The 26,360-nt window shown below is 35.5% G+C and overlaps 2 protein-coding genes and 1 non-coding gene across 6 annotated transcripts; 2 read left to right on the top strand and 1 right to left on the bottom strand.

Annotated features, from left to right (window-relative positions):
* The first annotated feature begins 109 nt into the window (after positions 1-109).
* Positions 110-181, top strand: TRNAQ-CUG (transfer RNA glutamine (anticodon CUG)). Its single transcript has one exon. It is a non-coding gene; the product is annotated as a tRNA-Gln (tRNA).
* A 1,937-nt stretch (positions 182-2,118) lies between these two features.
* On the top strand, positions 2,119-6,907 carry LOC132187165 (uncharacterized). 4 transcript variants are annotated; one of them, XM_059601369.1, is made up of 9 exons: positions 2,119-2,222; positions 2,349-2,420; positions 2,504-2,578; positions 3,441-3,524; positions 3,858-3,927; positions 4,010-4,101; positions 4,559-4,600; positions 4,710-4,790; positions 5,636-6,907. In XM_059601369.1, the coding sequence occupies exons 1-9, from the start codon at positions 2,196-2,198 to the stop codon at positions 5,705-5,707; spliced, it is 615 nt and encodes a 204-aa protein (XP_059457352.1). In that variant the 5' UTR covers positions 2,119-2,195; the 3' UTR covers positions 5,708-6,907. The 4 variants fall into 4 exon arrangements, with proteins under 4 accessions (XP_059457352.1, XP_059457351.1, XP_059457353.1 ...); XM_059601368.1 differs by lacking the exon at positions 5,636-6,907 and having other exon boundaries at positions 4,710-5,099; XM_059601370.1 differs by lacking the exons at positions 2,349-2,420; positions 5,636-6,907 and having other exon boundaries at positions 2,142-2,222; positions 2,466-2,578; positions 4,710-5,099.
* A 209-nt stretch (positions 6,908-7,116) lies between these two features.
* LOC132187164 (uncharacterized) lies at positions 7,117-21,682 on the bottom strand. Its single transcript, XM_059601367.1, has 26 exons — positions 21,392-21,682; positions 21,084-21,245; positions 17,369-17,534; positions 17,117-17,236; positions 16,870-17,003; positions 16,622-16,772; positions 15,313-15,395; positions 14,782-14,880; positions 14,534-14,649; positions 11,763-11,937; positions 11,563-11,673; positions 11,394-11,472; positions 11,110-11,253; positions 10,886-10,999; positions 10,510-10,631; positions 10,344-10,426; positions 10,003-10,127; positions 9,800-9,920; positions 9,582-9,719; positions 9,132-9,228; positions 8,887-9,012; positions 8,310-8,402; positions 8,106-8,211; positions 7,884-8,026; positions 7,717-7,803; positions 7,117-7,611 (listed from the first exon to the last, which is right to left on the bottom strand). The coding sequence occupies exons 1-26, from the start codon at positions 21,545-21,547 to the stop codon at positions 7,471-7,473; spliced, it is 3,192 nt and encodes a 1,063-aa protein (XP_059457350.1). The 5' UTR covers positions 21,548-21,682; the 3' UTR covers positions 7,117-7,470.
* Between the last annotated feature and the right edge of the window lie 4,678 nt (positions 21,683-26,360).

The following is a 26,360-nucleotide window of genomic DNA, read 5'->3' as shown; positions in this document are numbered from 1 at the left end:
TAGTTGCCAATTGTCTAAAGCGGTACCATAAATCAAAGAGGGAGCGAAAACGTTCAAATTGTTGGCTTAGTAAACAAGTAAAAAGGTTGTCATTAATCCAACCAACGGCGGTCCCATGGTCTAGTGGTCAGGACATTGGACTCTGAATCCAGTAACCCGAGTTCAAGTCTCGGTGGGACCTTTTTTGACTTCTCACTTTAATTTTTCTGCTGGGGAGCTTAACTACAGGTTAGTGGGTTAATCTTTTTCAAGATTGTTTAATGAATTTAATACTTGGAAACCCCACATGCTTTTATTTTAAATTAAATATACTATATACGAACATATATACCACTCGTATTATATTAATGAAGACTTGAAAATGAAGGAATTGACCATCTTTGGAAACATTAGGAATCATATTATAAGACTCTAAATTATTTTAACGTACACTCTGCAGACGAGTTTCCAGTTTTTCTTTGTGAAGTGTTTCCTCATCATCCGCATTCCATTGACTCGAGTCTTCACCCATATTTCCCCCTATCTGTCTTACCAGCTTCCCTCCCCACAAATCTTCCCAGCCTTGGGTTTTTCCTTTCAATTTCCTCTTTCATTCTGTCTCCAAAACCCATCATTCACAACACCTTCTCTTTGCTTTGGTATCTCAGCTTAAAGAAATGGGATCTACATCACTCTCTTCCACCAACTCCAATACGACTTGGACGGCAAAGCAACACAAAGTGTTTGAAAATGCTTTGGCAGTATATCACAAGGAAACACCAGACCGTTGGCAGAATATTGCAAATGTGATTGGAGGGACAACTGAAGAGGAAGTGAAGAGGCAGTATGAGATCCTTTTAGAGGACATCAAGTGCATTGAGTCAGGGAAGGTGCCTATTCCTAATTACAGGAAAATTGGAGGAAGCAGTGGATTAAATAACACTAACAAATGATGAGAAGAGAGGTAACACACTTTCTCCTCTAGCCTTTCAGGACTAGCAGTCTTTAGAAAAAAAATTATATGGGCTCTAGATTTTTTTTTTTTTTAAGATTATTGATTATCCCAAAATATTAAGCTGAAAAGTGAATTACAAAGATATAATTCGAACTCAATCCCCGCTCTAATAATAAGTCGTGCCCCTTACCCAAATGAAAATCACAAATAGATTCTATGCTCTGAAGTTTTTTCCTTTTTTCTACATGAATCTTAACATGGACTGATCAGTGTTTTGCCTATAATTTTGAGTAAGGACCTACAACTCTGAATTTTTTTTTTATTTTTTATTTTTCCTGCAGGTTGAAGAACCTAAGAATAATTCCCAACGCTAGAAACAAGTTCCATTTATCCTCTAAAAGTATCTGGCATTTAACAACCAACAGCCTTTGACGGTTCTCATTTTTGCTACTATTTTACCTTTGCTTGAATGTAATAAGCTTTTCTTCTGTCCTACATGTGTACCAAGGAAGATCAATCGTAGTTGTGCTTACTTATTTGCTCTCTTTCTTACAAAAATTAGTCATCAAATTAAAAGCAAAGATCATTAACATTATTATTATTATTTTAATGAATTGTCTTTTATAGAAGTAACATTGAGTTTACAATACTCTAGTAAAATTGAAATCATACTCAGGTTGTGTCGAGAGTCGAGACATGATAATAAGGCTATATAAATTAAATAATTATAATATAACTTATTTAATTAAATATATCAGATTGTTAGAACCCTAAACTTTATTACTAATTTCGTATTGAGTCAATAAGTTTATATCAAATTTAAGATATTTGTAAAAAATTGGCAGTCCTAATTTTGAGGCAATGCCCATATGTTCATTCACAAGAGCATGGATACATATGCGAAAAAGAAAAGAATGACCTCTCATCTAACAACGAAGATAACACAACACAACGTCCTTTTCATTGTCGTGGTCATGGGGATCAGGTTAAAAATTGTTATTTTTTACTAGCATGTAAATGATAAGAGTAATGCTTATCTCCAAACTCATTTCCTATATTTATGTCACACCGCTATTTTAAGTAAGTTATAGTTTTATTTTTTTTAAATGGTTGACATTATAAGACAGAAAATCTAGTATGTCACCTATTAAGACATTTAATGTAGTAAATGAGTGTGAAAAATATCATATTTAAAGACAAAAGTATACGAACTCTTCGAGCACTACGCAAATCGCATCTACAAGCGGCGCGTGTGAGAGAGATGGCTATGAACAGTTCCGCATTTAAGGTAAATTACATGCACTGTAGCCAAATTTGGCCTATCTCTGTCTTCTCTTTACCTGATTTTTAGTTTTCACTGAAACAAACGGGTCCAAAAGAGTTGAATTAGCATGAAATTGATGTTTAATGGCAGATAATCTTGGGTTCGTCATCGATGGCTCGCCGACAAATTTTAGCCGAGATGGGGTATGAGTTCGCAATAATGGTATGGTTTATAGTAATGGAAACCCTATTTTTTTTCTTTCTTTAGGGTGGAGCTATAGAGGATTAACTTGGCTTATGAATTAGACTGCAGACATAGATGAGAAAGTTATTAGGAAGGAAAAGCCAGAAGATTTGGTAATGGCTCTAGCCGAAGCGAAGGTATGACGTAATTGTTTACTCTCTTTCGCTGATGAATATCTAAGGGATGTACGGCTAGTAAGTAATACATGGTTCACTAGTATAATGTAGATGCTGTTGATTCTTTTGGATGAGATTTATGACTTATAATAACTAGGAATCGGAGCTCAACGTGTTGCAAACATTTAAAACCTGGTGTTAATATTGTGCATATGTTTGTATATTTTATGGTAAATTCACGTGAGAAGGGTATGTGATTGTCACATTTTTCATCCAAACTAAGTTGGAAGAATTAGATATTTGTCATCAGAGCATGTGATTCTCACATTTTTAATAGGATTAACAGAGCATGTAAGAATCAGATGCTCTAAGTACAGATGTCAAATTAATAGTTCATTTTGGAGGAAAACTATGTCTAGGAGACACGACCTATATGTTATAAATGGCCTCTGAATTATCAATTTATCATCCTCAGACAATGTCAAGGATTTTTAATGATATTAAGGGGAAAAAGAGAGACATGCTGTGAGGAAAGATGAGATTAACTGAGAGATACAAGGTGAAATACTTGAATAAAGAATGACTTCAAATAGCAATTGGAACAAATTCTGGTGGGCTGTACAAAACATTGGAGAAAAACTTAGTTTGTGTTGGGGCATGGCCGCATGGGTTAGTACACCTCATTCTTCACTAAATCATGGCTTCGTAGCTAAACTCTATAATTCTGTTTACGTATGTTAAAATGTTTTCAGCACCTTGTTTTCATCTTGTGAACATCATCTGTTCCCAATGTTTCTTTGATTTTCAGTACCTGGTTTGTCTTTTGGACTCGTTTGTTGACGAGAAGTTTCACTAAACGTTCTTATCTTGATTTTCTTATTAGGCAGATGCCATTGTATCAAGGCTCCAAAGTACTGATCAATTTAAGGAGGATGCTCACGCAACACTGTTAATTACTGCAGATACAGTATGTTTTGATTCCTCTTTAGTTACTGCCTGATTGATAATGTACCTTATTGTTGCATAGACTAGATCCTTATACCCTCTCTTAGGCAATGCCTGAATGACCCTTTTTTTTAAAAAAAAAAAAAAAAAATTGGCATTGGTTCGGACCTCTAAAAGATAGCCCATAAGCCACATCTCTAGTCGTGAATCTACCTCTGTTTTTAAAACTGACCTTTTGCATTTATGCTTTTAAAGTTGTGGACTACTATTAATAGAGCATCTTTGTCTTTTGTATTGTTGGCATGTAGAGCTTATTCAAGGTTATTTCTTACTGCTCCATCTAATTGATTTTGAGGTGGTGGTGTATGAAGGGATAATCAGGGAAAAACCATCAAGCAAGGAAGAAGCACGGGAGTTTATCAAAGGTTTGCTTAATGGGCTTCACTCTCACCTTTTTACGTTAATAAGTTAAGCTGGATTTGATGGTTACATACTTGTGGGTTGCAGGATATTCTGGCGGTCAGGCAGCTGTGGTAGGATCTGTTCTTGTAACCAATCTTAAGACTGGAAAAAGAAAAGGTGGATGGGACAGAGCAGAGGTACAGCTTGCTAGCACTTTTATTTTAGCTGTGCTCTTTGTGATGAGTGACAATTAAATGATTTTAAGCCAACCTGCTCTTAGGACATCTTAAATTGCATTTATCTAAATATGAAAAAGCCACTGGTACTCTTTTATTATATTTTGTTCCCATTCTTTTGAGTCTATCTAGTTAGATACTTGTTCAAACTAACATGGGTCGAGCACATATGATCAATCTTTATGGTTTGAAATAAGTTATTTTAATACCTAGTTTCATGCAAGACAAAAAAAAAATCATAATACTTCGTTATAGAAGTTCTGACATCATGGTACTTTCAATGTTCACATTTTTTTGCAATAACTTCTGTTTAGGTTTGTAATTAGAGGTTCTGAGTTGAGCATCTTGTTACCTTCCCTGGAGAAGATACCTCTATAATCAGCTTTGGAAGACTAATATTCGTGGGTGTGGTGTACAGGTTTATTTTTATAACATACCAGATGAGGCCATTGATAGCCTGGTAAAATTCTTAACATCCATATTCTTTCTGCTGTCAGATATTATTTTTCCAGGCAACTTGCTTTGCTGATATTGTTCATGAACTTTCTTGATGGATGAGCTGTACTCAGATCCACGAGGGAATTACACTCAATGTTGCTGGGGGTTTGATGCTGGAACATCCAATGACATTGCCTTTTGTGGAAGCAGTGGTCAGCAGAGCTCTCTCTGTCTCTATCTCTCCTTCACACATACACATAAACACAAACATGTATGCACATGCACCCACTTTGGAGGATCTGGTCAGGCCACTCGGCACTCAATTCTTTCTGGCACCCTAAGCCACTCCAAAGAACTTACCAGAATAGTGGGCCCACATCCCCAGTTAAAACCTTTCATATGCTCTGTCGATGAGTTATTAAAGTTTATTTTCTATTCTTTATGTTCTCTGCAAACAAAAATGCAGTTCTTGCCACATTCTCTCATTTATCAAGCATCGGCATGTTGGATGATTAAGATTACCTCTATCTTGATCACTTCTCTCATTTATCAAGCATTGGCATTGGCAGTCTCTCTCCAACTTGATCACTTCATCTTGGAAGGAGACTCCCTTGTTGTAGCACTATCTATACAAAATCCCAGTTTTATCCAAGACTCGAGGATCTCTCCAACAATCTCAGACATCATTGACACTATCCCAGCCTCCTTCTCTTGGGAAGCTCGGAATGTCAATAAAAATTCAAACTTTTGTACCCATCACGCAGCACAATGGGTCACAGCCAAAAATGGTGGCCACATTCCTATATCCCCCCGTTCCCTCCATCTCAATTCTTAGAGACAAAGATCCACCTCCCCCCTCTATTTCGGCCTAGTTGTTTTCCCTTTCTGGCTTGGACGTACTTACAAAAAAAATGGAAGGGTCTTATCTGAATTACTGACTTGATTATGATAGGCCAAGGGTTTGATAAGTTCAATTATTGCCCATTGTCACATGCTAGGAGTTGATACTCACCATCCCCAAGTCTTCTGAGATAAGCTCGGGTTTGATGTTTGGCAGGTGGGGACTACTGATACCGTGATGGGACTTCCTATAGCTCTCACAGAAAAATTCATACGGGAAGCCCTATAGATGCTGTGGTCATATCAACACGGTTCTATTCAAAACCCTTCACATGAGCTGAATCTGTTTTTCATCCATTATTTCAAAGCTGTGGACTTTAACAACTGATTGTTGCTTATCAATTTTTTAGCCAAGTTCTATTTAATTTTTTTTAAATTTGAACACACTGGGCCTTATTACTTCCTCATTTTAAACCTACCTATTCCGATCACGATTGCTCAGCATATTCATGATGATGATGACTCCTACATCAGTAACAGTTTGTCTAAATATTGCAGCAGATATAGCGCATCATACCTTTACTTAACCATACATGGTCTTCATCTCCCCTCAAAAACTTCTCTGGTCTCATTGGCCAATGCCGAGAGGTCACGGTCTACCATTGGTCCCTCAATTCTTGGTGCTTGAAATCAGGGTTTTGACTTGGGTAATGACTAGGATTTTGGTTTTTCTCATTTTCAGAGGATGAATCAGAGGTTGAATAAAATCTGGGTTTTCCTCTAGAAAACCAATAAAGGTCAAAACTGTTGAACTTGATACTAGAACTTGAACATGGCCGTATCAAAAAATTCGAACTAGTGGGTTTTGTACCAACCAAAGCTCGGTGCTTGAACTTATGGGTTTTCCAAGGACTTAGAGGTAAGCTGTATGTGAGTTTTTCATTTGGTGTGGAAGACGGTGTGGATGGTGTTGTAGGGTGGCGTTTGGCGGTGGGAAGGGTGCCATTGGCCTGGCTGGTGGCGGTGAGATTTTTGTCTTGAGAGAATTGGGAGATGATGGGGAGTTTTTTGTTTTTGTTTATTTTTTTGTTTGGGCCGATGAGTGATAGAGGTGGTTTAGGGTGTTTCTATAAAATTCATTTTTGTTGTTTCATGCTATATGTCATCCTCTTATTGGAGGGTACAAAAAACTTAATTTGTACTAAGACTAAAAGTTATTCTCAATTCTAAGAGCATATCTCATGATGTGTAAGAATTCCACAACTACAAGGATGAAAGTTTCAACTACGACAAAGCATAGAAACTTTATTCCATTTGTGTAAGATTGCATTTTTGGCCACGAACTCAGCCATAGTCCGGTGAACGGTGATAAATGAGGCTATTTCTTGGCTAGTGGGTTTTTAATACATTACTTATCATTCTAGCAACTACGGAACGTTATTCAGGAAGTCTTTCTTTATTTAACAAAGAAGCAGTTATACGAAAACTAGAAAACAAATTAAAATGATTCAAACGGCAATGTAAAAAGTGTGTTGTTAGAAGTACTATAATTTTTATTACAAGTCTTGGTCATTAAAATATGGATTACCAGTCCATGTAGCACTATTTCTATCAAATGTGAATTACCATGTGAATTTGTTAGAGATTCATAGCAAACATTTTTCCATAATTGGCATTCAATATATCTTTCACGTAGAATTGAAAATGAACCACCTAGTAGGCTAGTACCATTCCAAATCATTAAATTTATTTTACAAAAGCAACATCCGCCAATATTACAGAGGGTTACTTTCTCAACTCTTGTGTGTTGCAGTCACCAGTATACCTAACACAGAAATTTACCTCTTCCACATTCTTCCCAAGCTCGCCAAATGGGGTTTCATTGCAATATTCACCTCACTCCCCAACCCAAAACAGAAAGGAAAAAAAAATCAAAACTGTGGTGACATGAGGAAAATGGGACGCCACGATTTACCAATAAATTTAAAAAGAAAACAAGTTTACAACAATATATTTTTGTGATTTCCGAACTATTAGGCCTTGAGTAGAGGGTTAATTCAGCCTTGGGGCCTTCAGAAAATAAACACTCCTCACAAATCCTTTACCAACTTCACCAACAGCTTTTAATACTTCAACTGGATCTTTTCCTTCCTCACCCGCTTCCTCACCTGGTTCCTCCTCTCGGCTCCGTTTCTGGAAGCAGAAAATAAATTCAGTGGTCAGGGAATTAAAGTTGATAAGGATGTAAACTATAAACAACGCATAATGTTCTTACTCAGGAGACGTATTCAAGTATACCTTGGATTGAAATTTCTCCCACGTTATGCCAATAGCATCACCTCCCAGAGAATCATACCATACCTTGAACGTGTCAGAGAACTCTTTCTGCACATGCCCAAAGAAAATGTAAATAAAAAGGAGATCCATTCTTTGAAGATTATTGTAATAGCATTGAAGAGACTTGCCTCTAAATCCCCAACAAAGCACCTCAATGGATCAAAGTTCACCAATAGCTTATTTTTCACTTCCTCTAAGCTCCCCTTCAAGTCTCCAGGCAACATGAAGGGATTGAAAAACTTGCTGCCATTCCCACGAGCAACAAGCTTCCCTGCACAGGATGTACATGTTATGATAATTACTATCCCAAAGATTCAGCACTGCCAGTGAAAAAGGCTGCAGAAATGTACCTAGGTTTAGTTCAGAAGTAAAGAGAAGACGTTGGGGATAAGGTAATTTGTCCATGTGGAGAAGAATTATGGCATCATAGTTGTTCAAAGGAGTTCGGAAAAGGCACTGCAAGTAAAAAATCCCGCTGTAACTCATACACAAAAAAATAAAAATAAATCCAAGAGCCCTAAGCCAATAAAACGTGAGAAATGTTTCAGACTCACCTCGCACTTATAAAAATCAATCTGGTCCTGCAATATGAGTTTGGTCAACAAGTTTGCACTGCTTCGAGCATAAGCCACCAACCTTTTAAGTTCCTTTTGAGTAAACAATTTCCATATGTCAATAGGGAATAGGACAGGAACACCACACATAATAAATCTAACTCTATTTAGCACTAAAAAACAAGAACTAGATGCAGGAATATAGGTTTTGAGCGTGCCCCTAGGCACAAAGTGTCACCATTGCACAAGTTCAAGTCAATTTTTGGCCTATTGCATAATGCAGCAGATCCACTTTGTCTATCATTAACATATACATAATCTACTAGATGATACAAAAGAATGTCCTCTATGGTTGAATTAATATTTGCAGAAAACCAGCCAGATTCTTTCAGAATACAAAAGAACATCAGAAATCATGTCTTAATGGAAGAGGAAGAACCACCAGAAAGTTAGCAATATTATCAATAAGCAGAAGAGTGTAGGGAAAACAGACACAATAGCAAGCATGAATATATTTGAGGAAGCTTCATCTTTCCAACAATTATGCAACAAAATTCTATCCAAAAGAACTACTAACCGATACATTTGGTGAAAACCTGGTCCAAGCCTCAGATGCCTTGTCATAAGCTGTACCAAGGAACATTGCCGTGCTTACATTTTGTTTGTTCTCTTCATAAGCTTTCCTACTCAACATGAAGTTATCCTAAAAAAATGATACGCTTAATAGCTGTTAAGTGAAAAATAAGATCACAGATTTAAGTAGAAATGTACCAAAATTATCATACATTTTTTGGTGCTAATTCACTCAGCTACAGAACTTACACTTATCTCTTTCTCGTCATTTGGGCCCAGATCATTGTTTATGTCAACAACCAAAGCAGAAAAGGTCCAGTCATACTCTGATAGTAATCGCAGGAACCTGTTAATAAAGTTGGCATGCATATGACAGAACAGCGTGAGGCCCAAGAAGACTGTAATAGTTCGTAGATACAATAATCTTACCCACTTATTAAACAACCACATATGGAGCCATCATAATTCATATTAACCAACATTAAATTCAATGGTAATAGTTTTACTTGTTTCCAGTCCAATCAACAACAGGGAGTTATATATTAGAAAGCAATGGAAGAAAGGTTCCCTGTAAATCCATTTCATCATAATTTTTTAAGTTAATCTCCATGATTTATTTAATATGCAAAACCAAGCATGAAAGCATTTACACAATTCCTAACATTTAAGGTGCCTTTTAAGCAGGAACAAATACCCAACCTTAGAAATCCAGCTATGCGTGAGCAAGGAGCATTAAATGGTAAAGGCTTTAAAAAGAGGTACGCAACCAATAGCTCAACTGCCTCTTCTACCAAGCAAGTTGAAAATAGATGTGAAGCAACCCATCGTTTTGCAAGCCTACAAAATAACTAAACACGTTATGTGCAGTTAGAGATTAAACTAGAAAGATAATTCAGCATGCAAAATCAAATGCTCACCTAACAACTGGCACATATATCGGATAACAACCCTGTAATCCATTAATCATGCTCGAATGCTGACTGCGAAAAAAAAGTTTCTTGTCTACAGATGTGACCCGCTTAACTTGGTCACTTCCAACTGCAATAGCATTGGTTTCATTAGACAACATTAGTCTCACAAGCACACCTGTATATATGTATTTCAGACTCAGAGTTCTTACCTTCCTTTCTCACCAAACTCAGGCCTCTCTCATGCAAAATTTTAAGACGAAATACATATCCAGAAGTAAAAATATCCACATCATCCTCAGTAGCAGTACATTTCATCCCCCAAGTATTCTGGAGACTGCCATAGCAGTATCATTAGATAAACTCTTTAAAAGAATATAGCAACTGTTGCGAAAAGGAACCCATGCCTGATATGACCTCAAGGGGACTGGAGACCATGCCTCATTAAGCTGAGATCACTGTTAGAATCTCAATTTTTCCCTCCCCATGAGAGCCAAAAAAATTAATTTATCGAAGAAAAAAAAAAAAAAAAACCATGGCTGACCCAACCCACCTTTCTCCAATTTTAAGAAGGAAAGCAGTTTTAGTTTTCTCAACTGCAAAGTCATCCATCGGCCAATTCCCAGAGCCTTCCAACTAGATAAAAGCAAATAATAACTTTCAGAAATTAAATAATAAGAATACATAAAAAAGCCTGACTGATCAACAAGAAATCATGCCTGAATCATAACTTCCAGAGGCCGAGTGCAGGATGGCATTAGTTTATGTAGCCTTGGAACATTATCCTTGTCATTAGCTAGCGGATGAGGTTCAGGAGGGAAGACAGAAGTAAACCTGAAAGCTGTAATTACAGTAATTTATGATAAGCACATAGTATTGCTTGGCAGAGGGAGGGCAACTGGCTATAAAAGATATGCCCAATCAAGATGTACCTTAATTACGAAATAAAGTATGCATAAAACAATGGGAACCATTATTCTTGATAGAATTTTGATGAGCCAAGCTACCTTTATAAATTTTTTAAAAAACGAAAAATCTTTAAAATAAAGACAATAAACATGAAGAATGATTGCTATCCCAGCTGTGAAAAGGTACCTGGGTCTATAGGCTGCACACTAGATACCTTCAAAGGAATGTCTTCTATAAGACGCAGGCGCTTCGATAAAACTTCAAGTGCTCGAAGCAAACTTCCTGACAATGATATAGGATCTGACAAATATATATATATATATATATATACAAGGGATTGATTAGTTGTAAGAGAAAAGAAGAAAAAATAATTCACAAAAACTAAAAGTACTCAGTGCTCAATATCGTACCACCAACACCATGAAGCAGAGAGAAATCAAGCTGATCCACAATATGCACAATATTCTCCTTTGACAAAGAAAGATGCCGCAGAAGTACATATTCAGCAATTCTTTTCAAAATGAGATGTTTCGTCCACTGCTCACTTTCCCATACTATGAAATTGGGAAAATCATTAGGTTTATCATCTTGACACTTGATCTAAGCCAAAAGTCTTTAAAAAATGCATGAAAATCATCCGGAAGAAACGAAGCTTCAATAACAGTAGCCAACAGTAGCATAATAAATGCCTCACCTGTGCTTTCTGCAATTGTACCATCCTTAAATCTCCTAAGCTCAGCCTTGTCCCCCCAAAACCTTCGGAATTTGAGAGCCTAGTGCAAACATGAGTAGAGCAAACATGAGTAGAATCAGTGCATATATCACAACATATTCCCCCCCAACCAAAAAAAAAACTGAAATACCTCCTCCTTATTTTCAGGATTGGGACCAATATCAACAACCCTAAAAGCTTTCTCCAAAGAGCTCACTGAAACTCCAACAAGCAATGGCTCTCTATCAAATATTGACAAGCCCTGCAGTTGCAAGCTCATTAGGATATGTTGATCCAAAACATAACTGATCAATGGAATGAGATATTTAAGTTTAATACTTGATTGCATACATTTTCTATACTGCCTCCTGACAATGTGTTTCTCCAGGTAACACGAATCAACTTTGCTCTATTGCTCAACCCCTGATTCAGAACACCATGTACCTTCTGCTCATATAGTCTCCAACATTCATCATCCAAGCAAAATCCTGATGTATGAACCTCATTTTTTCCCTTCAAGTTCAATCTAAAAAAGCAAAAATGTAAAAGAAAAGGGCAACAAAGATATATTGCAGCTTAAACAATTCCAAGCAAGTGATCACCACAATAGTTCAATGAATGCAACAACTAGTAACAGGAATGCATTGTGCAAAGCATATAAATTGTACAGATGGGAACCAGAAACTCTAAACGCATGTAAAAGAAAGACATGCACATGTTTTATATTCTTAACTGCTAATTAGAGTAACATGCTATGATGTCACAGCTCCTTGTTTCTTATATTATATATTAATCCCCATAGTTTTCTGTAATGCCCCCAACATTATCAATTAACTACCAGCCAGCCTAATTTTTAAAACTTATGTCCCAGCTTTACACTAGAAAATTAGAAATTAATAGAAAATGCATTAAAAGAAGAAACAAGTGGTAGACCTAAGAATCATTTCCATTGCTTCGCTAAACTATGAGGGGAAAATAAACCCTGATTTTCCTATTTGAATTTTTTTTTTCCTCAACTTAAGGCCATAACCTGCACAGAACAACTAAATGTGCACAACTTTAAGCTATGACTAAAATGCAGGATCCTATTTGACATCACTCTAGCAAAACACTGACAAAATGTTTAAAGTTAAAATCATGAGCGACAATTTCTCAGGATGATGGCCATCTGACTTCCAAGCTTTCAATTGAGGATTTTTTTTTTTTTTAAACTGCAATACCAAGATAATTGACTGTAACTAAAGCATTCCATCTAGAACAATGCTAAACATGCTAAAAAACTTGACCATGAGCTTATTTTGTATCCTTGATTCAAAAATTCTAGCTTCAAACAATACATTTAGACAGAATAATAATGCATTCCGAAGAAGGTGACAGGGTGCTGTCGTTGGGGCGTGGTTCTAAGAATTCTGATGTTTTCTTGGGAAAAGATTTGGAGGAAGGCAGCGAGGAGATTCAGAAAGCAAAGATGGTGGTATGGATCGAGGGTGGCTCTTGTTCATTTAACGAAAACAGGGAAATAAATTTGTTGTGTTGGTTGCACCCGTCTGCGTTTAGCAATGCAATGAGTTATTTATAAAAATTTAAATGAAAAAAAAAGTTAAACGTGCATACAATGTGTCTTGAACCCAAGACCATGCCCCCCACCCAACTGTCACTAGAAGATGAGGTGGCATTTGAGTTAGAGTTCATTGGCATAATTACTTATGCCTACAGTAAAATCTGCTTTGCTTTTTTGGAAAGACAATATTGAGGGACAGTTACTTTCAACTTGATTAAGGTGCTATGAGTTAGTCAATTGCATAAAAATTAGTGTAAATCCACCACATCATAATTGTCATGTAATTATATATCTAACAAGTAAAACTTGTAGCAAAACAAAAAAAAATATGCAGTCTTCAGTGGAATATATCTTTTACTAGGCCAGTGCATGATTGGGAGGTAGATTTGGTCTCTCCTTTCTTTGAGATGTATTCTATCAGATTGAGGCAAGGCAATGAGGATAGAATATGTTAGATCCCCTCCAAAAGGCGGAAGATCGAAGTGAGGTCCTTTTATTGTGTGTTGTCCCTTCTTACTAGTTCCCCATTTCCCTGAAAGAGTATTTGAAGAGTTAAGGCTCCTTCAAGAGTTGCATTATTTGTGTAGGCGGCAACATTAGGGAAAATTTTGACTTTGAATAACCTGAGGAAGATGAACGTCATAGTAGTGAATTAGTGTTACATGTGCAAGAGTGGGAAGTCCATTGATTACGTTTTTTCTTCACTTTGAAGTGACAAGAGTATTATGGAGTTCGTGTTTCCGTATTTTTTGTGTTGATTGGGTCATACTTAGAAGGGTAAGAGAGTTGTTGGTTACTTGAAGAGGTTAGCTGGGAAGCTGTAACATTTTGGAAGTTTGGAGGATAACACATTTGTGCTTAATGTGGAGTATTTGGAGTGAGCGGAATGGAAAGAGCTTTGAAGATTGTAAGATTTCGGTGGTAGAGCTTTATTATTATTTTTTTAAAAAAAATTTATTTTATTTTTTTCTTTGATGTCAGGGAACCTCTCCAAGGCAGGGTCCTTCGGACCCACCCCTGCAGAGTAAACCTCGGTCCCGTGCACCGCACCCTCGAAAGTTTCCCTACACGGAACTGGTTAAATCAATGGCTTTTTACTAGGGAGTGTAGCCCCAAGAAATTGTTTGCACCCATGAGGTGTTGAACCTTGGACCTTAAAGGGAGCAAACTTTAAGACCAAGGCCTCCACCACTTGGGCCAACCCCTTGGGGATAATGATATGAAATTACGTATAAAAATAAAATAAAAAAAAGATTTTGTTGGTAGAGCTAAAAAATGTTACATTCAAATCCCTTTAAACACGGATAGTGGCGTATATTAGTTGCATTTTTCTAGTTTTTCTTATGTTTTGGACTTCTGATCCTCTTTTTCTCCCTAATACGGGGCTTGTATAATATGGTTGCGCCCCTCTATGCGCCCCTCAAGCACAAGATTTTAATTGAACGATTCACTCACAAAAAGGAACGTCTAGAAAGAATAGTTCATTTCCATATTCCATCAAACAAGTCTTCTATGGAACAATAAATGACAACCATTACAGATATTAGTTGTACAATTTTACCTTATGCAATAGTCAAATTTAGCAGCAAAGTCAACCTTGGTCATAAAAATCTCCTCAAATCCCCCATCTTTGCATTGCTCTATGCATTTAAGTGCCAGTGCAGCTTCATCTTGGAGCTGAAATGGTGAAAAAAAAAAGTATATGTTTCATCAAATAAGTCCAATGTGGTTCAAAAAGATGTTAAAAATAAATTCAAGTCTTTAATGTAATAGACATGGGCCAGAAATTAGTGTCCTGGTAAATAATACCTCCATGAAACCACTCCTTGATACACGGAAAGCTAGATTGTAGGGTGCTGATGGATTACATATAACAACTGGAAACGTTTCTTTGTATGGCATCCTTTCCTGCAACTCCAAGGTTCATAATTACATATATACAAGCAATATCACACGTTTCACGACAAAGATATTGAAGAAAAACAAAACAGAAATGAAAAATACACAAAGAAAAGGCAATATTCAATTTTTTCACATGATCAGACACATCAATAGCCTACATTGCGCACCTATTTTCTTCCAAGTTTCAAGGTTGACAATAAACCAGAAGATAATTTGGCTCATGGTACCACTAATAGGCCTAAACTAAACTATAGTTCGCCCTTGCTATAATGCCATCTTTGTTTTTTATAATATTTTTATCTTTATTGATCAATTTTTGGAAAACAGACAAAAAAACAGATACAAGAGATTATTCATAATGTGCATGACAATGGTAAATCAAAAATCAAAAAATAACAATCAAAAATTAAATTCATATAGAATAGGTAAGCAGCAAACCTCATTTGGAATAACATTCTGCCCTTCTTGCTGGAAGTAAAGCCCATAGTCCCATAATCCTTTTCCTTTTTTTGATTGCCTGGCTGCAAACAAATTAACCTACATTATTGTGGCAAAAATGCACTATCTGACATTAAATTACACCCCCAAAGAGCCAATTTTTAGTAAGAAGACCACCAACAATGTGAACTTCCTTTAGATGAATAATGTCAATTCTAAAGATTAATAATTATAGTACTTAATTATTTATTGCACATTGGCACTTTCAACCATCTTTTCTGTATTACTCCTCTGATATTCACTATAAGCACTAACTACGGTAAAAGATATGAACCTCGTTCGACAACACTTTTTGGGAAAGCTTTTTTGCAAAAAAGGAAAAGCATTAACAAACAACTTCAAACACAAACACTCACACTCACCAAACACTCAACAACTTTTGTTTTTATGTCACAACAAAACACGTTTTCAACCAAAAACACAAAAACAACCCTCTAAAAACTAAAAAGTTTCATCAAAATTGCTGTTTTTATTTCATTGCAAAGAGAACCACCTAAAGTACAACACAAATAAACACTTTATAGGCCAGTTGACCATCTTCAATAACTATGGTTATTGGAATTTTATTCTTTTTTTTTTTCTCCCCATTTTGCTTTCCTGGAAAAGCATTTAACCGGTCCAAGAGTTCAACCTAGTTGCAAACTGAAACAGAAAAGAAAATTATGTATTGGAATTTTATTCTTTTTTTTTTCCTCCCCATTTTGCTTTCCTGGAAAAGCAATTAACTGGTCCAAGAGTTCAACCTAGTTGCAAACTGAAACAGAAAAGAAAAATTACTATCAAGAATTCTTAAAATATCAGAAAAGATAATACAAAATCTAACAAGTTTGACTGAGAAGTTTTCTTTATTATTATACTTATCAAAAAAGTTTGACTGAGAAATTGTCCAATATGGCAACAAATTCAAATTTCTTTAGCCCCGATTGACAAAAGAAAAGGCTTATTTCCCTTATAGTTTACCATTTAACTCGCCCAAGACCGTTTGCTCGAACAAGGATACTTATTGGACCACTATACTCACCAATAATAAGCACCACTTGCCCTTGATAGAAATTACAGCTAGACCATTGCACCACATATAATACATGATATCAAATTCTACAAGTAAAATGGACCGTTAATTTCATAACTTCAGGTTCAATTGTTTAATGCATTTCACAGTGCATTCAAAACAACCATTTCAAATACAAAATATAGTTAAAAACTTAAAACTTCTTAACTATAAGGGCAATAGAAAAACTAAATATACCAATGAAGCTCAAAGTAACACGAAATATCTCCATTGCCTTCATAGAATTGTTAATCCTCTCCCGATTTGCAAGGTATGCCAATATAACAGAAATTAGGAATCCATTTAGGCAATCATGAACATATATTGAACTTCTCTGCCGAGCCCAAACCTACATCAATAAAACAAACTCTTATTTCCATAAGCCAGTATAAGGCTACTACATAACCTGTTAAAATGAGCATGAACAAGATATTCTGGAATTATACCTTCAGTAAAATTGAAGCCTCTCCTAGCCCCTTCCATCCAAGAAAAGTTTTCTTAATAAGTTCTGCACTATCCTCTAAAAACATGTCTTCCAAAATACTAGTATTGTACTTTGGTGTAGCCTGAGGAATACTCCCTTAAATAAATAAATAAATGAAAAAAGAAAAAGAAAAAGAAATAGTCAATAGTTTAGGTAAAGACATCACCAAACATCTCCAAGACAATAAAATACAACTGAATATAGCATACCACCATCATTCAGAGCACGGACATTATTCCGCCTTAGGTTCAACTTCTTGATGGTAAACAGGGATTTTGCCGTAGGGATTATCCTCACAAAAAATGAAGGAACTTCAGCAAACTCCCCAGCTGCAATACAAATACTATTTCAACCCAAAATTCCAATAATGGTGCAGCAGTGAAACATTTTCTAATAACCTGAATCAGGTAAATGCGAGAAGAAAAACAATACTTAAAAGTTAATACTACAGAAAAACAAACCAGGATAGATAAGCAATACAGGTTTTCGGGCCTCGTTTTGTAGGGTAGACCATTCAACCTTATGAACTAATGAAGAAAACTTCAAGTAATTCTTGATTATACAAAGGTATAGGCACCTTTTGGCGTGGTACCGATAATTCAAATAGTCTTTCTCAAGGAAACATTCCTGTAAGAAAAAACTTTGTTAATAAATAGTAATATGCTATGTTGACAAATATAACAATTAATATCATATATATACCTAAATTTGAATAAGCAGATTCTGTAACTACCATCTGGTTAATTAGTACCCAAGAAATTTTTAACTTACTATCTCTTAGCTTTAATCCTTTTAGTGACGAAGCTGATAGCGAGAAAGATAAAGAATGGAAACAACAACTTCTTTTCGAAGTAACAAGCTAACAAGTAGTTTAGAAAAACAAATAAACTGAAATTTTTCACTAAAATTTCAAACATCAACCTAAAGCACCTAAAGATGAACTAAAACAAAAAGAGTAAGTAAATCGTCTAAAAAGGAAAACATTACAAAAGATTAAATCTTAAAAGGCAATAAAATCAACTAAAGATGGAAAGAATAATCCTTATAGAAATTATTGATACTAAAATTAAGGCTAAATAAGGAAGAAAATTGGTTGACATTGTGATCAATCAGGAAAAAGTTCCTATATGTGCATTGTTGCCCAAAATCTACATGAAATCAAACGATATTGAACATCAGGATTTCCGCACTTCCTATTCCTTTCTTTTTGATAAGTTCTTTTAACGTTGGAGAACTTTACTCAGATTAATTGCACGTCGCAAATACATACTGTACAATAATTCTCACCGCTAATCAAACTCCTACAAGTAACTGACCCTACCCGCCAGAACCAGTTACCAGGTAACCTAGGAGCTTTCACCCCTGACGGGCTAAGCAATTTATCCTCATGCCCAGGAGGCTTCCTATGCCTTTTTGTTTGTCGCAATCACACTCTCATTCAAATAGGAGTGCAAGCAATTGGTTCTCCCAAGACTCTAAGGACGACCAGTAGCAACCATGTTCGCTGTTTGAGTCGGCCTCGCCTCTCGAAAGCCCGAGATTGCACTCTCGTTAGAATAGGGTGCGATCAAGCTATTTTGCTCTTACTTCTGAATGTACAGGTCACACTCTCATTTGAACGTGGGTGCGATTAGGTCATTTTGCCTCAACCTGGAATCCATCCTACATTAGACTCCCTAACTTAAAAACAACTCGTCCTTAAGTTTTCGTCTAGATATGGTGTCTCCTCCAAGAGTTGATACTTGACCAAGGAGTCGCCATTTTCCTTCATTCCATGGAAAATCTGCAATTGTTGTTGAGGAGGTGGAGGGTAATCTTCAACTATCTTTGCATCGACCGCACTGCTCTTTCTAAAAGGGTCTCCATTCTCCTCCATCTCGTTGACTGAATTGAAAAGTTGCAAACGTGATGAGTGATCTCCAACTGGCTTGGTTAACGGCTCAAAAGGTTGTGACCGCTCAAGTTGTTTTTCTAATGGTGGCTCAACTTTCATGGCCAAATTAACATCATCATCCTCATGAAATTCTCTTCATAAATTGGCTGCCTATTCAGTGGTTCAAGACTACGGTTACGAACAGGTTGAAAGTGAATTCCATCATCGTCATGAAACTTCTCAACACCCTGAAACTGAACAGGTTTCCCCATCTGTCTAATAAAAGTGTCTGGGAGTTTGCGTAACGCTTGTTGCACCTCTTGATGCAACTCTTGCTACACTTGCGCGTTCGCATGTTGGAACTTCATAAATTCAGCTCTCAAAACAGCCCCCCTCTTTTTTTTGATAAGTAATAATCAAATTTTATTAAAAGTGTAAGGCGCCCCTACATACACCAGAAGTATACAAGCAGAAACACCTAACTAGAATAATAAAAAAGACGCACCCAAAATCCCTCAAAAACAAACACCCAGAGAAGCCAAGCTAACCCAAAAAACAGCCCCCCTCTTACAAGTGACGTTGTTAGAGAGATAGCTATTGTTGCACAAGTTGACCATCAAAATAGGATAAAGCCTGCTCTGATAACACTGGACGTAGCGGATAGCATGAAAGATAACAAACATAAGCAATAACATCTTCTATTCGAAGGAACAAGCTAACAAGTAGCTTAGAAAAACAAAGTGGAAATTTTCACTAAAATTTCAATACTTCATTCTCAAAGGTGATTTGCAATATATCCATCGGTCTTGATATAACATCAATCTAAGGCACCTAAGGATGGAAATTAAAACCTAAAGAGTAAGTAAATCATCTAAAAAGGAAAATATTAAATCTTAAGAGGCAATAAAATCAATTAAAGATGGAAAGACTAAATAAAAATGACAAGTTATAATCTTCATGGAAATTATCGATGCTAAGATTAATGCTAATAAGGAAGAAAATTGGTAGGCATTTTGATCAATCAAGGAAAAATTCCCATACGTACATTACCGCCCAAACTTTCAGGAAATCGAATGACATTGTCTGTTGAGGTTTTCACACATTCCTTTTTGGTCGATTGCTAGGTTTCCACACATTCCTATACCTTTATGTTCGCCATTCAAACGGGAGTGCAACCGAGCGGTTCTGCCAAGACTCTAGGGACAACTAGTCAAAATCCTGTTTTAACTGGATGCAGGCAATTGAGTCAGCTTGGCCTAATGAAAGCCCCCAATTGCACTCTTGTTAAAACGAGGTGCGATCAAGCAATTCTTCCCTTCTAAATGTAAGGGATCCAAATGTGGGTGTGATCGGGCCATTATGCCTCGACCTTGAATCCATCCTACATCATTTAATGTCAGCACTAAAGATTGAAAGCATATCCCTTCCCACCCAACAACTGCTTTATCATTGCGTTAAGAGTCTTAAGACAATTTAGGGACCATATTGTAATCTATGTACTCAAATACAATCAATTGCTTGATGCTCTACAAAAACCTATGTCTTCTCAAGGAAATTACCACTAGATGTACAAGTCAAAGTGAATGACCTAATATCGTTCTCATACACTACTTTGACCCTTGATAAGTAGCCACGTCACCCATCAATTACACCTATTCCACCCATCTTCATGTGACATAAAAGCACTTATTCTCTCATTTTGGTCCTAGTTGGTGCTAAGCCCATCTTATGACAGGTGTATTCATGTCTAGCTTAATAAAAGCATGGTCCTAGTAACACAATGCCTTCTCTTTTCACCACGGTAAGCTGATAAAAAAATGTATATTTACATAAACACTATCCACCATGAAACTGCACCTATCCTAATTATAACGCAAATCATGTTCATTTGACCATGTCTAAGCTAATTAAGAAACAATTACACTTCCACATACGGTACGTGGAGCAGTAAAATCATAAACTGATTCAACTAACATTGCTACAGCATAATGGACTGAAAATGGATGAACTTACCAAACTCACACAGAAAACAATTAAGAATAGCAGAAATTAGTTTTACATAAATCACAAACTTAATCATCCAAGTTCTTTAGGATTTCCTTTTTCACTAAATCCCAAAGTCTAATGTTATAGTAATATTGCCGACCACCTAAATCCAGACGTCAGTCATTAGCACTAAAAAAACCGTACCCACCGCATAATTCTAACCCCTACATACCCATCGACAACGAAACCATTCACACTCACTTACATATACATATACATATATACACACACACATAATAGATTAGCTATGTGAGTACCTTTGGCAACTGAATAAAAAGATCTACATTTACATCAGGCTTTGCAATGCACTGTATCGCATAGCTCCCACCAATTTTGATAGATTTTGGCTTCTTAAACTTGAACTCGACTTTGTCCGCACCAATGTCTCTGACAAACCCAGGAGCTTCATCCCCTGTCACCTGCTCATTGTTAATAAATCACTGCCAGTAAGTTCAACAAGTACCTACCAAATGCCGAAAAAAAAAGGGGAGACATAAAAACTGAATTCAAAATGTTCCGTTTTCTCGGTAACCAAACAGAGGATGGGCCTTAAGGTTTTGGAAACCTTCAAGTCTTCGGGGATTTTATCGATGGCGTCTTTGATAGCCGAAACCGTGTCGTCGACAAGCTTGGTGAAGGCAGGCGAGTGGTCGAGCCGGACCTCCTTCAGGAACTCCCTTACTTTCAGGTCCATGGAGTTCGTAAGTGCATCAGGCTCCATTGCTCTTCGTTCGTTTCCTCTACGTAGTAACGGTTTTGTGGGCGAAACAAGGGAAATCAGGTTTTGCCAAGAATTAGGGTTTAACAGAATACACGGCGGGGGGAGAGAGGAGCTGAGCCTGGGAGTGTTCAAGGCCCAAATTCATTTCTCACCCTATTCTTATAAATTCTGGGCTGGGCTTTAAGTCCCGGAAACATTTAATACTTTTTTTTTTTTAGACTTTTTATTATTATTAAAATCCTCTATAATTCCCTTCCCCAAAAAAAAAAAAAAAAAAAATCCTCTATAATTCTTAATGCTACAAAATACAAATACTCTCATTTCACTTTCTCCTTTATGCAGGAAAAAAAAAAAAAATTCCCATCCTCCATTGTCCGTGTCACCTCCTACCGCCACAAATTGGAGATATTTGATGGTCGCAACCACCCAACCAAAGAGAGAGCTGGTAGTTGCAACTACCAAATCGCACGTCATATATGACTACAACCCACCTCGATGGCTCTAGGGATTGCACTACTAAACAAGGGCGTGGTTAGTCATTCACGAGAGAGGCTAGCCAAATTTTGTTGAGATAAAGTAGCAATGTCATGTTGCATTGTCAAATCAGCTTTTTTTTTTGGAGGGGGGCTGGTGTGCCCGTGCCGCATCGCACTACTACATTAGGGAGTATAGAAAATGGGAGTAAAATGAGATTTTACCATGCATAACTCAGTAAATTTTAACTTCTTTAAAAATTAAATTAAATTAAATCATTAGAATTTTATCACATCAAAATTTATAATTTAAAATGTAGTAAACGTTAAAGATAAATGTTATTTCTCATCTTCCAGCATTTTTTTTTCCAAATCAACCATGATTTCTAAAAGAAAAAAAAAAAAAAGATAAAAAAAGATAAAGAGATAACAGGTCTTAATGTTAAAAAGATAAATTGAAGGTTGGTAAAAATAATATAACCAAATTATAAATATTTAAAATAAATAGAATTTGAAGAATTATATATGACAGAATATATTACAAATTGTGGAGGATGATGATCTGGACACTTCGATGCACCCAAATGAAGTTCAATATATATATATATAACTAATGAAGCTCGATATTGGGTTAGACAAATTCTGTAGTCTTTGGGATTTTAGAATCCAGCCGTAATTGATTCCCCCAAAAGCATCCGAGCAAGTAGGCCCAATAACCTTCATCATTGTAGGGCACGAGGCCCAGAAAAGCTTGCTAAGGCAAAAAGTCCCAATAACAAAACTGGGTAAGCCCAGCCCAAATGAAAAAGAAAAAGAAAAAAACAAAAACAAAAGCAGCTACAGCTCACAAAGGAGTCAAAATTGTGCCACTACCCTTTTTTTTTTCCTTTCTTTTTGTAAAATTATGACTTCAAAATTATTCTATAATTATTGAGTAATTCTAAAAGTCCCTCTTGTGTCCCTCTAAGAATGATGTGGATATTAAAATCACCATTTGATCAAAATTTAATAACGATCACCCAAGCCCAATGATAAATTTAATAGCCACATTATTCTTGGAGGGACTCTAGAAGGACATAAGAGAGACTTGTAGCATTACTCATAATTATCAGATAATACTAATGTGACAATTTTAACTAACTTTTGAATTAGTTATAGTTAAAAATAAATAAAAAACAGTTTCTCACTTTAACATTGCGAGATAATTGTGTAATAAAAATATAATTTTTACCATTTATTAATAAAGTTGTTTAGGCATTACATTTTGTAAAATGGAGATCATTTTGTCAAATCTTCTCTTCCCTCTACTCTTGCAATAAAAAAATAAAAACACCCCATGTCTAGCTTAGAGAAGAGGAGAAAATTAATTATATTATAATACTGGAAAGTTTTTCAACATAACTTAAATAAACAAACAGTTAAAGATTTTGTTTTACCCATAACTTAAATAGTTTTCTTTCCTTTTAACTCTACAACCAAACAACTAAGATTGAATCATACTAGCTACTTCAGGCCGGATCAAGGTATTCTCCATTTTAAATCAAATAATTAAGATATATTTAATGGTATACATTGTGTCACGTCATTAAAAAATAACATCATAAGATATCAGCAACTATTCACCCAGTTAATGTAACATTCCAATCTGTCTAAAATTTTTATTTTATTTTAATGGGAAATATAACTGCTTTGCTAGTACTATTACTTAAAGGATCCACTTCAATAATAAACAACAATTTTGGAGGTACCTTACAATAAATAATATATATATAGCACCATAATTAAACAATTGTGTGAATATATAGTAGAAAGAGGTTCCAATGCGGCAATGCCCCCATCATGAAGTAAAGAATTCAATCAAAGAAATCGATTTTCTTTCCCCTCATCATCAGGTCCAAAAGAGATTCAAAGCTATACGACGAAAGATCTTTGGATAAGGGAGAAAGCATGGGGTAGGCAAAGGACATGTAGGAGACTAGATCCAACCCAGCAACAGTATGATACTACTCCCCGATTTCGGGCAAACTGCCATGTCGGTGGATTAATTTACCTAATTAATCATCATCATTACTCATACTCAGAAATTAATCCACTAATTAATATATAACTTATTCTTTAAAAAAGGAAACCCATATCACCTCCTTTAAACATGGGATCATGACCGGTGTGGCTGGGATAAAATTGGCAGTGGTTACAAGATAGAGATTCTAGCATTAATTTTACTGTTTAAATTGCTAATAATTTAGTCAACAAATATGAAAAAGTCATTACGAGATTCACCTACCTAAATAGTTTTCAGGTATATATCCCGCCCTCTATAATAGTTGAACCCCTCACTTATCAATCATACACTTCTAATCATTTCACCAGCTATAAATTGTCGTATCAATTTATATAAAAATTATAGTCTTTCTAACATTTTCATTAATTAATCTAAACAGGAAATCACAACAAGAAAATTAATTCTGATCAAGATGACAAAGGTAATGTTAGATGAATATCTTTGGCAGTAATACTATATACCACTTCCATTAACATTTTCAACAAAATGTATATAATTATCTTACATGTTTCACATTACGAAATATTTATAGAATAAAAATATAGCATTATTCATGTCTTTGAACTTTGAAAATATCTCACGAGAACTTGGAAATGGTGGCCATAATAGGTGATCAGTCCAAGCAACTCCGGTAACTCATTGTGGCTAGCCAACGGGCAGTTAATGGACTTTTAGGTAGTCAGTACTATTTTGTGGAAAACGTTTACAGGAGAAAACAGGTACGATGTGGTTTAGCAAACTACCTACTACCTACATATATACTGAACAACCAATAGACCTTATCCCACATAAACACGTATTTAAGATACACAATTATTGTACCTTATTTGTTTGAACAAGTTATTGTACCTGCTTGTTTGGATGAAAAACTTTATCATTGTACATTTCAGTATTCATAAAGTATCTATTTCTTTTATGTGAGTCACGTGTAATTTGTTTTAGTTTAAGTTTTTAAAATAAGTAGTAATTTACTACACCTACGTACTGACAACCAATGGACCTTATGCCCACATAAACACGTATTTAAGATACACAATTATTGTACCTTATTTGTTTGAACAAATTATTGTACCTAGCTTGTTTGGATGTAAAACTTTATCATATGTACATTCCTGTATTCATAAAGTATCTATTTCTTTCATGTGAGTCACGTGTAATTTGTTTTAGTTTAAGTTTTTAAAATAAGTAGTAATTTACTACACCTACGTACTGACAACCAATGGACCTTATGCCCACATAAACACGTATTTAAGATACACAATTATTGTACCTTATTTGTTTGAACAAATTATTGTACGGTTTGTACCTAGCTTGTTTGGAAGTAAAACTCCATCATATGTACATTCTTGTATTCATAAAGTATCTATTTCTTTTATGTGAGCCACGTGTAATTTGTTTTAGTTTAAATTTTTAAAATAAGTAGTAATTTACTACCTACATACTGACAACCATTGGACCTTGTATATGCCCACATAAACACGTATTTAAGATACACAATTATTGTACCTTATTTGTTTGAACAAGTTATTGTACCTAGCTTGTTTGGATGTAAAACTTTATCATATGTACATTCCTGTATTCATAAAGTATCTATTTCTTTTATGTGAGCCACGTGTAATTTGTTTTAGTTTAAGTTTTTAAAATAAGTAGTAATTTACTACACCTACGTACTGACAACCAATGGACCTTATGCCCGCATAAACACGTATTTAAGATACACAATTATTGTACCTTATTTGTTTGAACAAATTATTGTACGGTTTGTACCTAGCTTGTTTGGATGTAAAACTCCATCATATGTACATTCTTGTATTCATAAAGTATCTATTTCTTTTATGTGAGCCACGTGTAATTTGTTTTAGTTTAAGTTTTTAAAATAAGTAGTAATTTTCTAGCTACATACTGACAACCATTGGACCTTGTATATGCCCACATAAACACGTATTTAAGATACACAATTATTGTACCTTATTTGTTTGAAAAAGTTATTGTACCTAGCTTGTTTGGATGTAAAACTTTATCATATGTACATTCCTGTATTCATAAAGTATCTATTTCTTTTATGTGAGCCACGTGTAATTTGTTTTAGTTTAAGTTTTTAAAATAAGTAGTAATTTACTACACCTACGTACTGACAACCAATGGACCTTATGCCCGCATAAACACGTATTTAAGATACACAATTATTGTACCTTATTTGTTTGAACAAATTATTGTACGGTTTGTACCTAGCTTGTTTGGATGTAAAACTCCATCATATGTACATTCTTGTATTCAT

Source organism: Corylus avellana, chromosome ca7 (genome assembly GCF_901000735.1).
Source record: "Corylus avellana chromosome ca7, CavTom2PMs-1.0".
Taxonomy (NCBI): Eukaryota; Viridiplantae; Streptophyta; class Magnoliopsida; order Fagales; family Betulaceae; genus Corylus; species Corylus avellana.
The sequence above is the reverse complement of the archived record's forward strand: the minus strand, read 5'-3'. Positions and strand labels throughout refer to the sequence as shown.

Excerpts from the sequence above, each read along its gene's own strand:
- LOC132187165 (XM_059601368.1), top strand. The coding sequence starts at position 2,196 with ATGGCTATGAACAGTTCCGCATTTAAG. Across the intron at positions 2,223-2,348 it reads TGAACAGTTCCGCATTTAAG|ATAATCTTGGGTTCGTCATC; the intron begins GTAAATTACATG and ends GTTTAATGGCAG. Across the intron at positions 4,601-4,709 it reads ATGAGGCCATTGATAGCCTG|ATCCACGAGGGAATTACACT; the intron begins GTAAAATTCTTA and ends AGCTGTACTCAG.
- LOC132187164 (XM_059601367.1), bottom strand. The coding sequence starts at position 21,547 with ATGGAGCCTGATGCACTTACGAACTCCATGGACCTGAAAGTAAGGGAG. Across the intron at positions 9,229-9,581 it reads CGCATAGCTGGATTTCTAAG|GTTCCTGCGATTACTATCAG; the intron begins GTTGGGTATTTG and ends CTTTATTAACAG. Across the intron at positions 7,612-7,716 it reads GGGAGAAATTTCAATCCAAG|AAACGGAGCCGAGAGGAGGA; the intron begins GTATACTTGAAT and ends TTCTGCTTCCAG.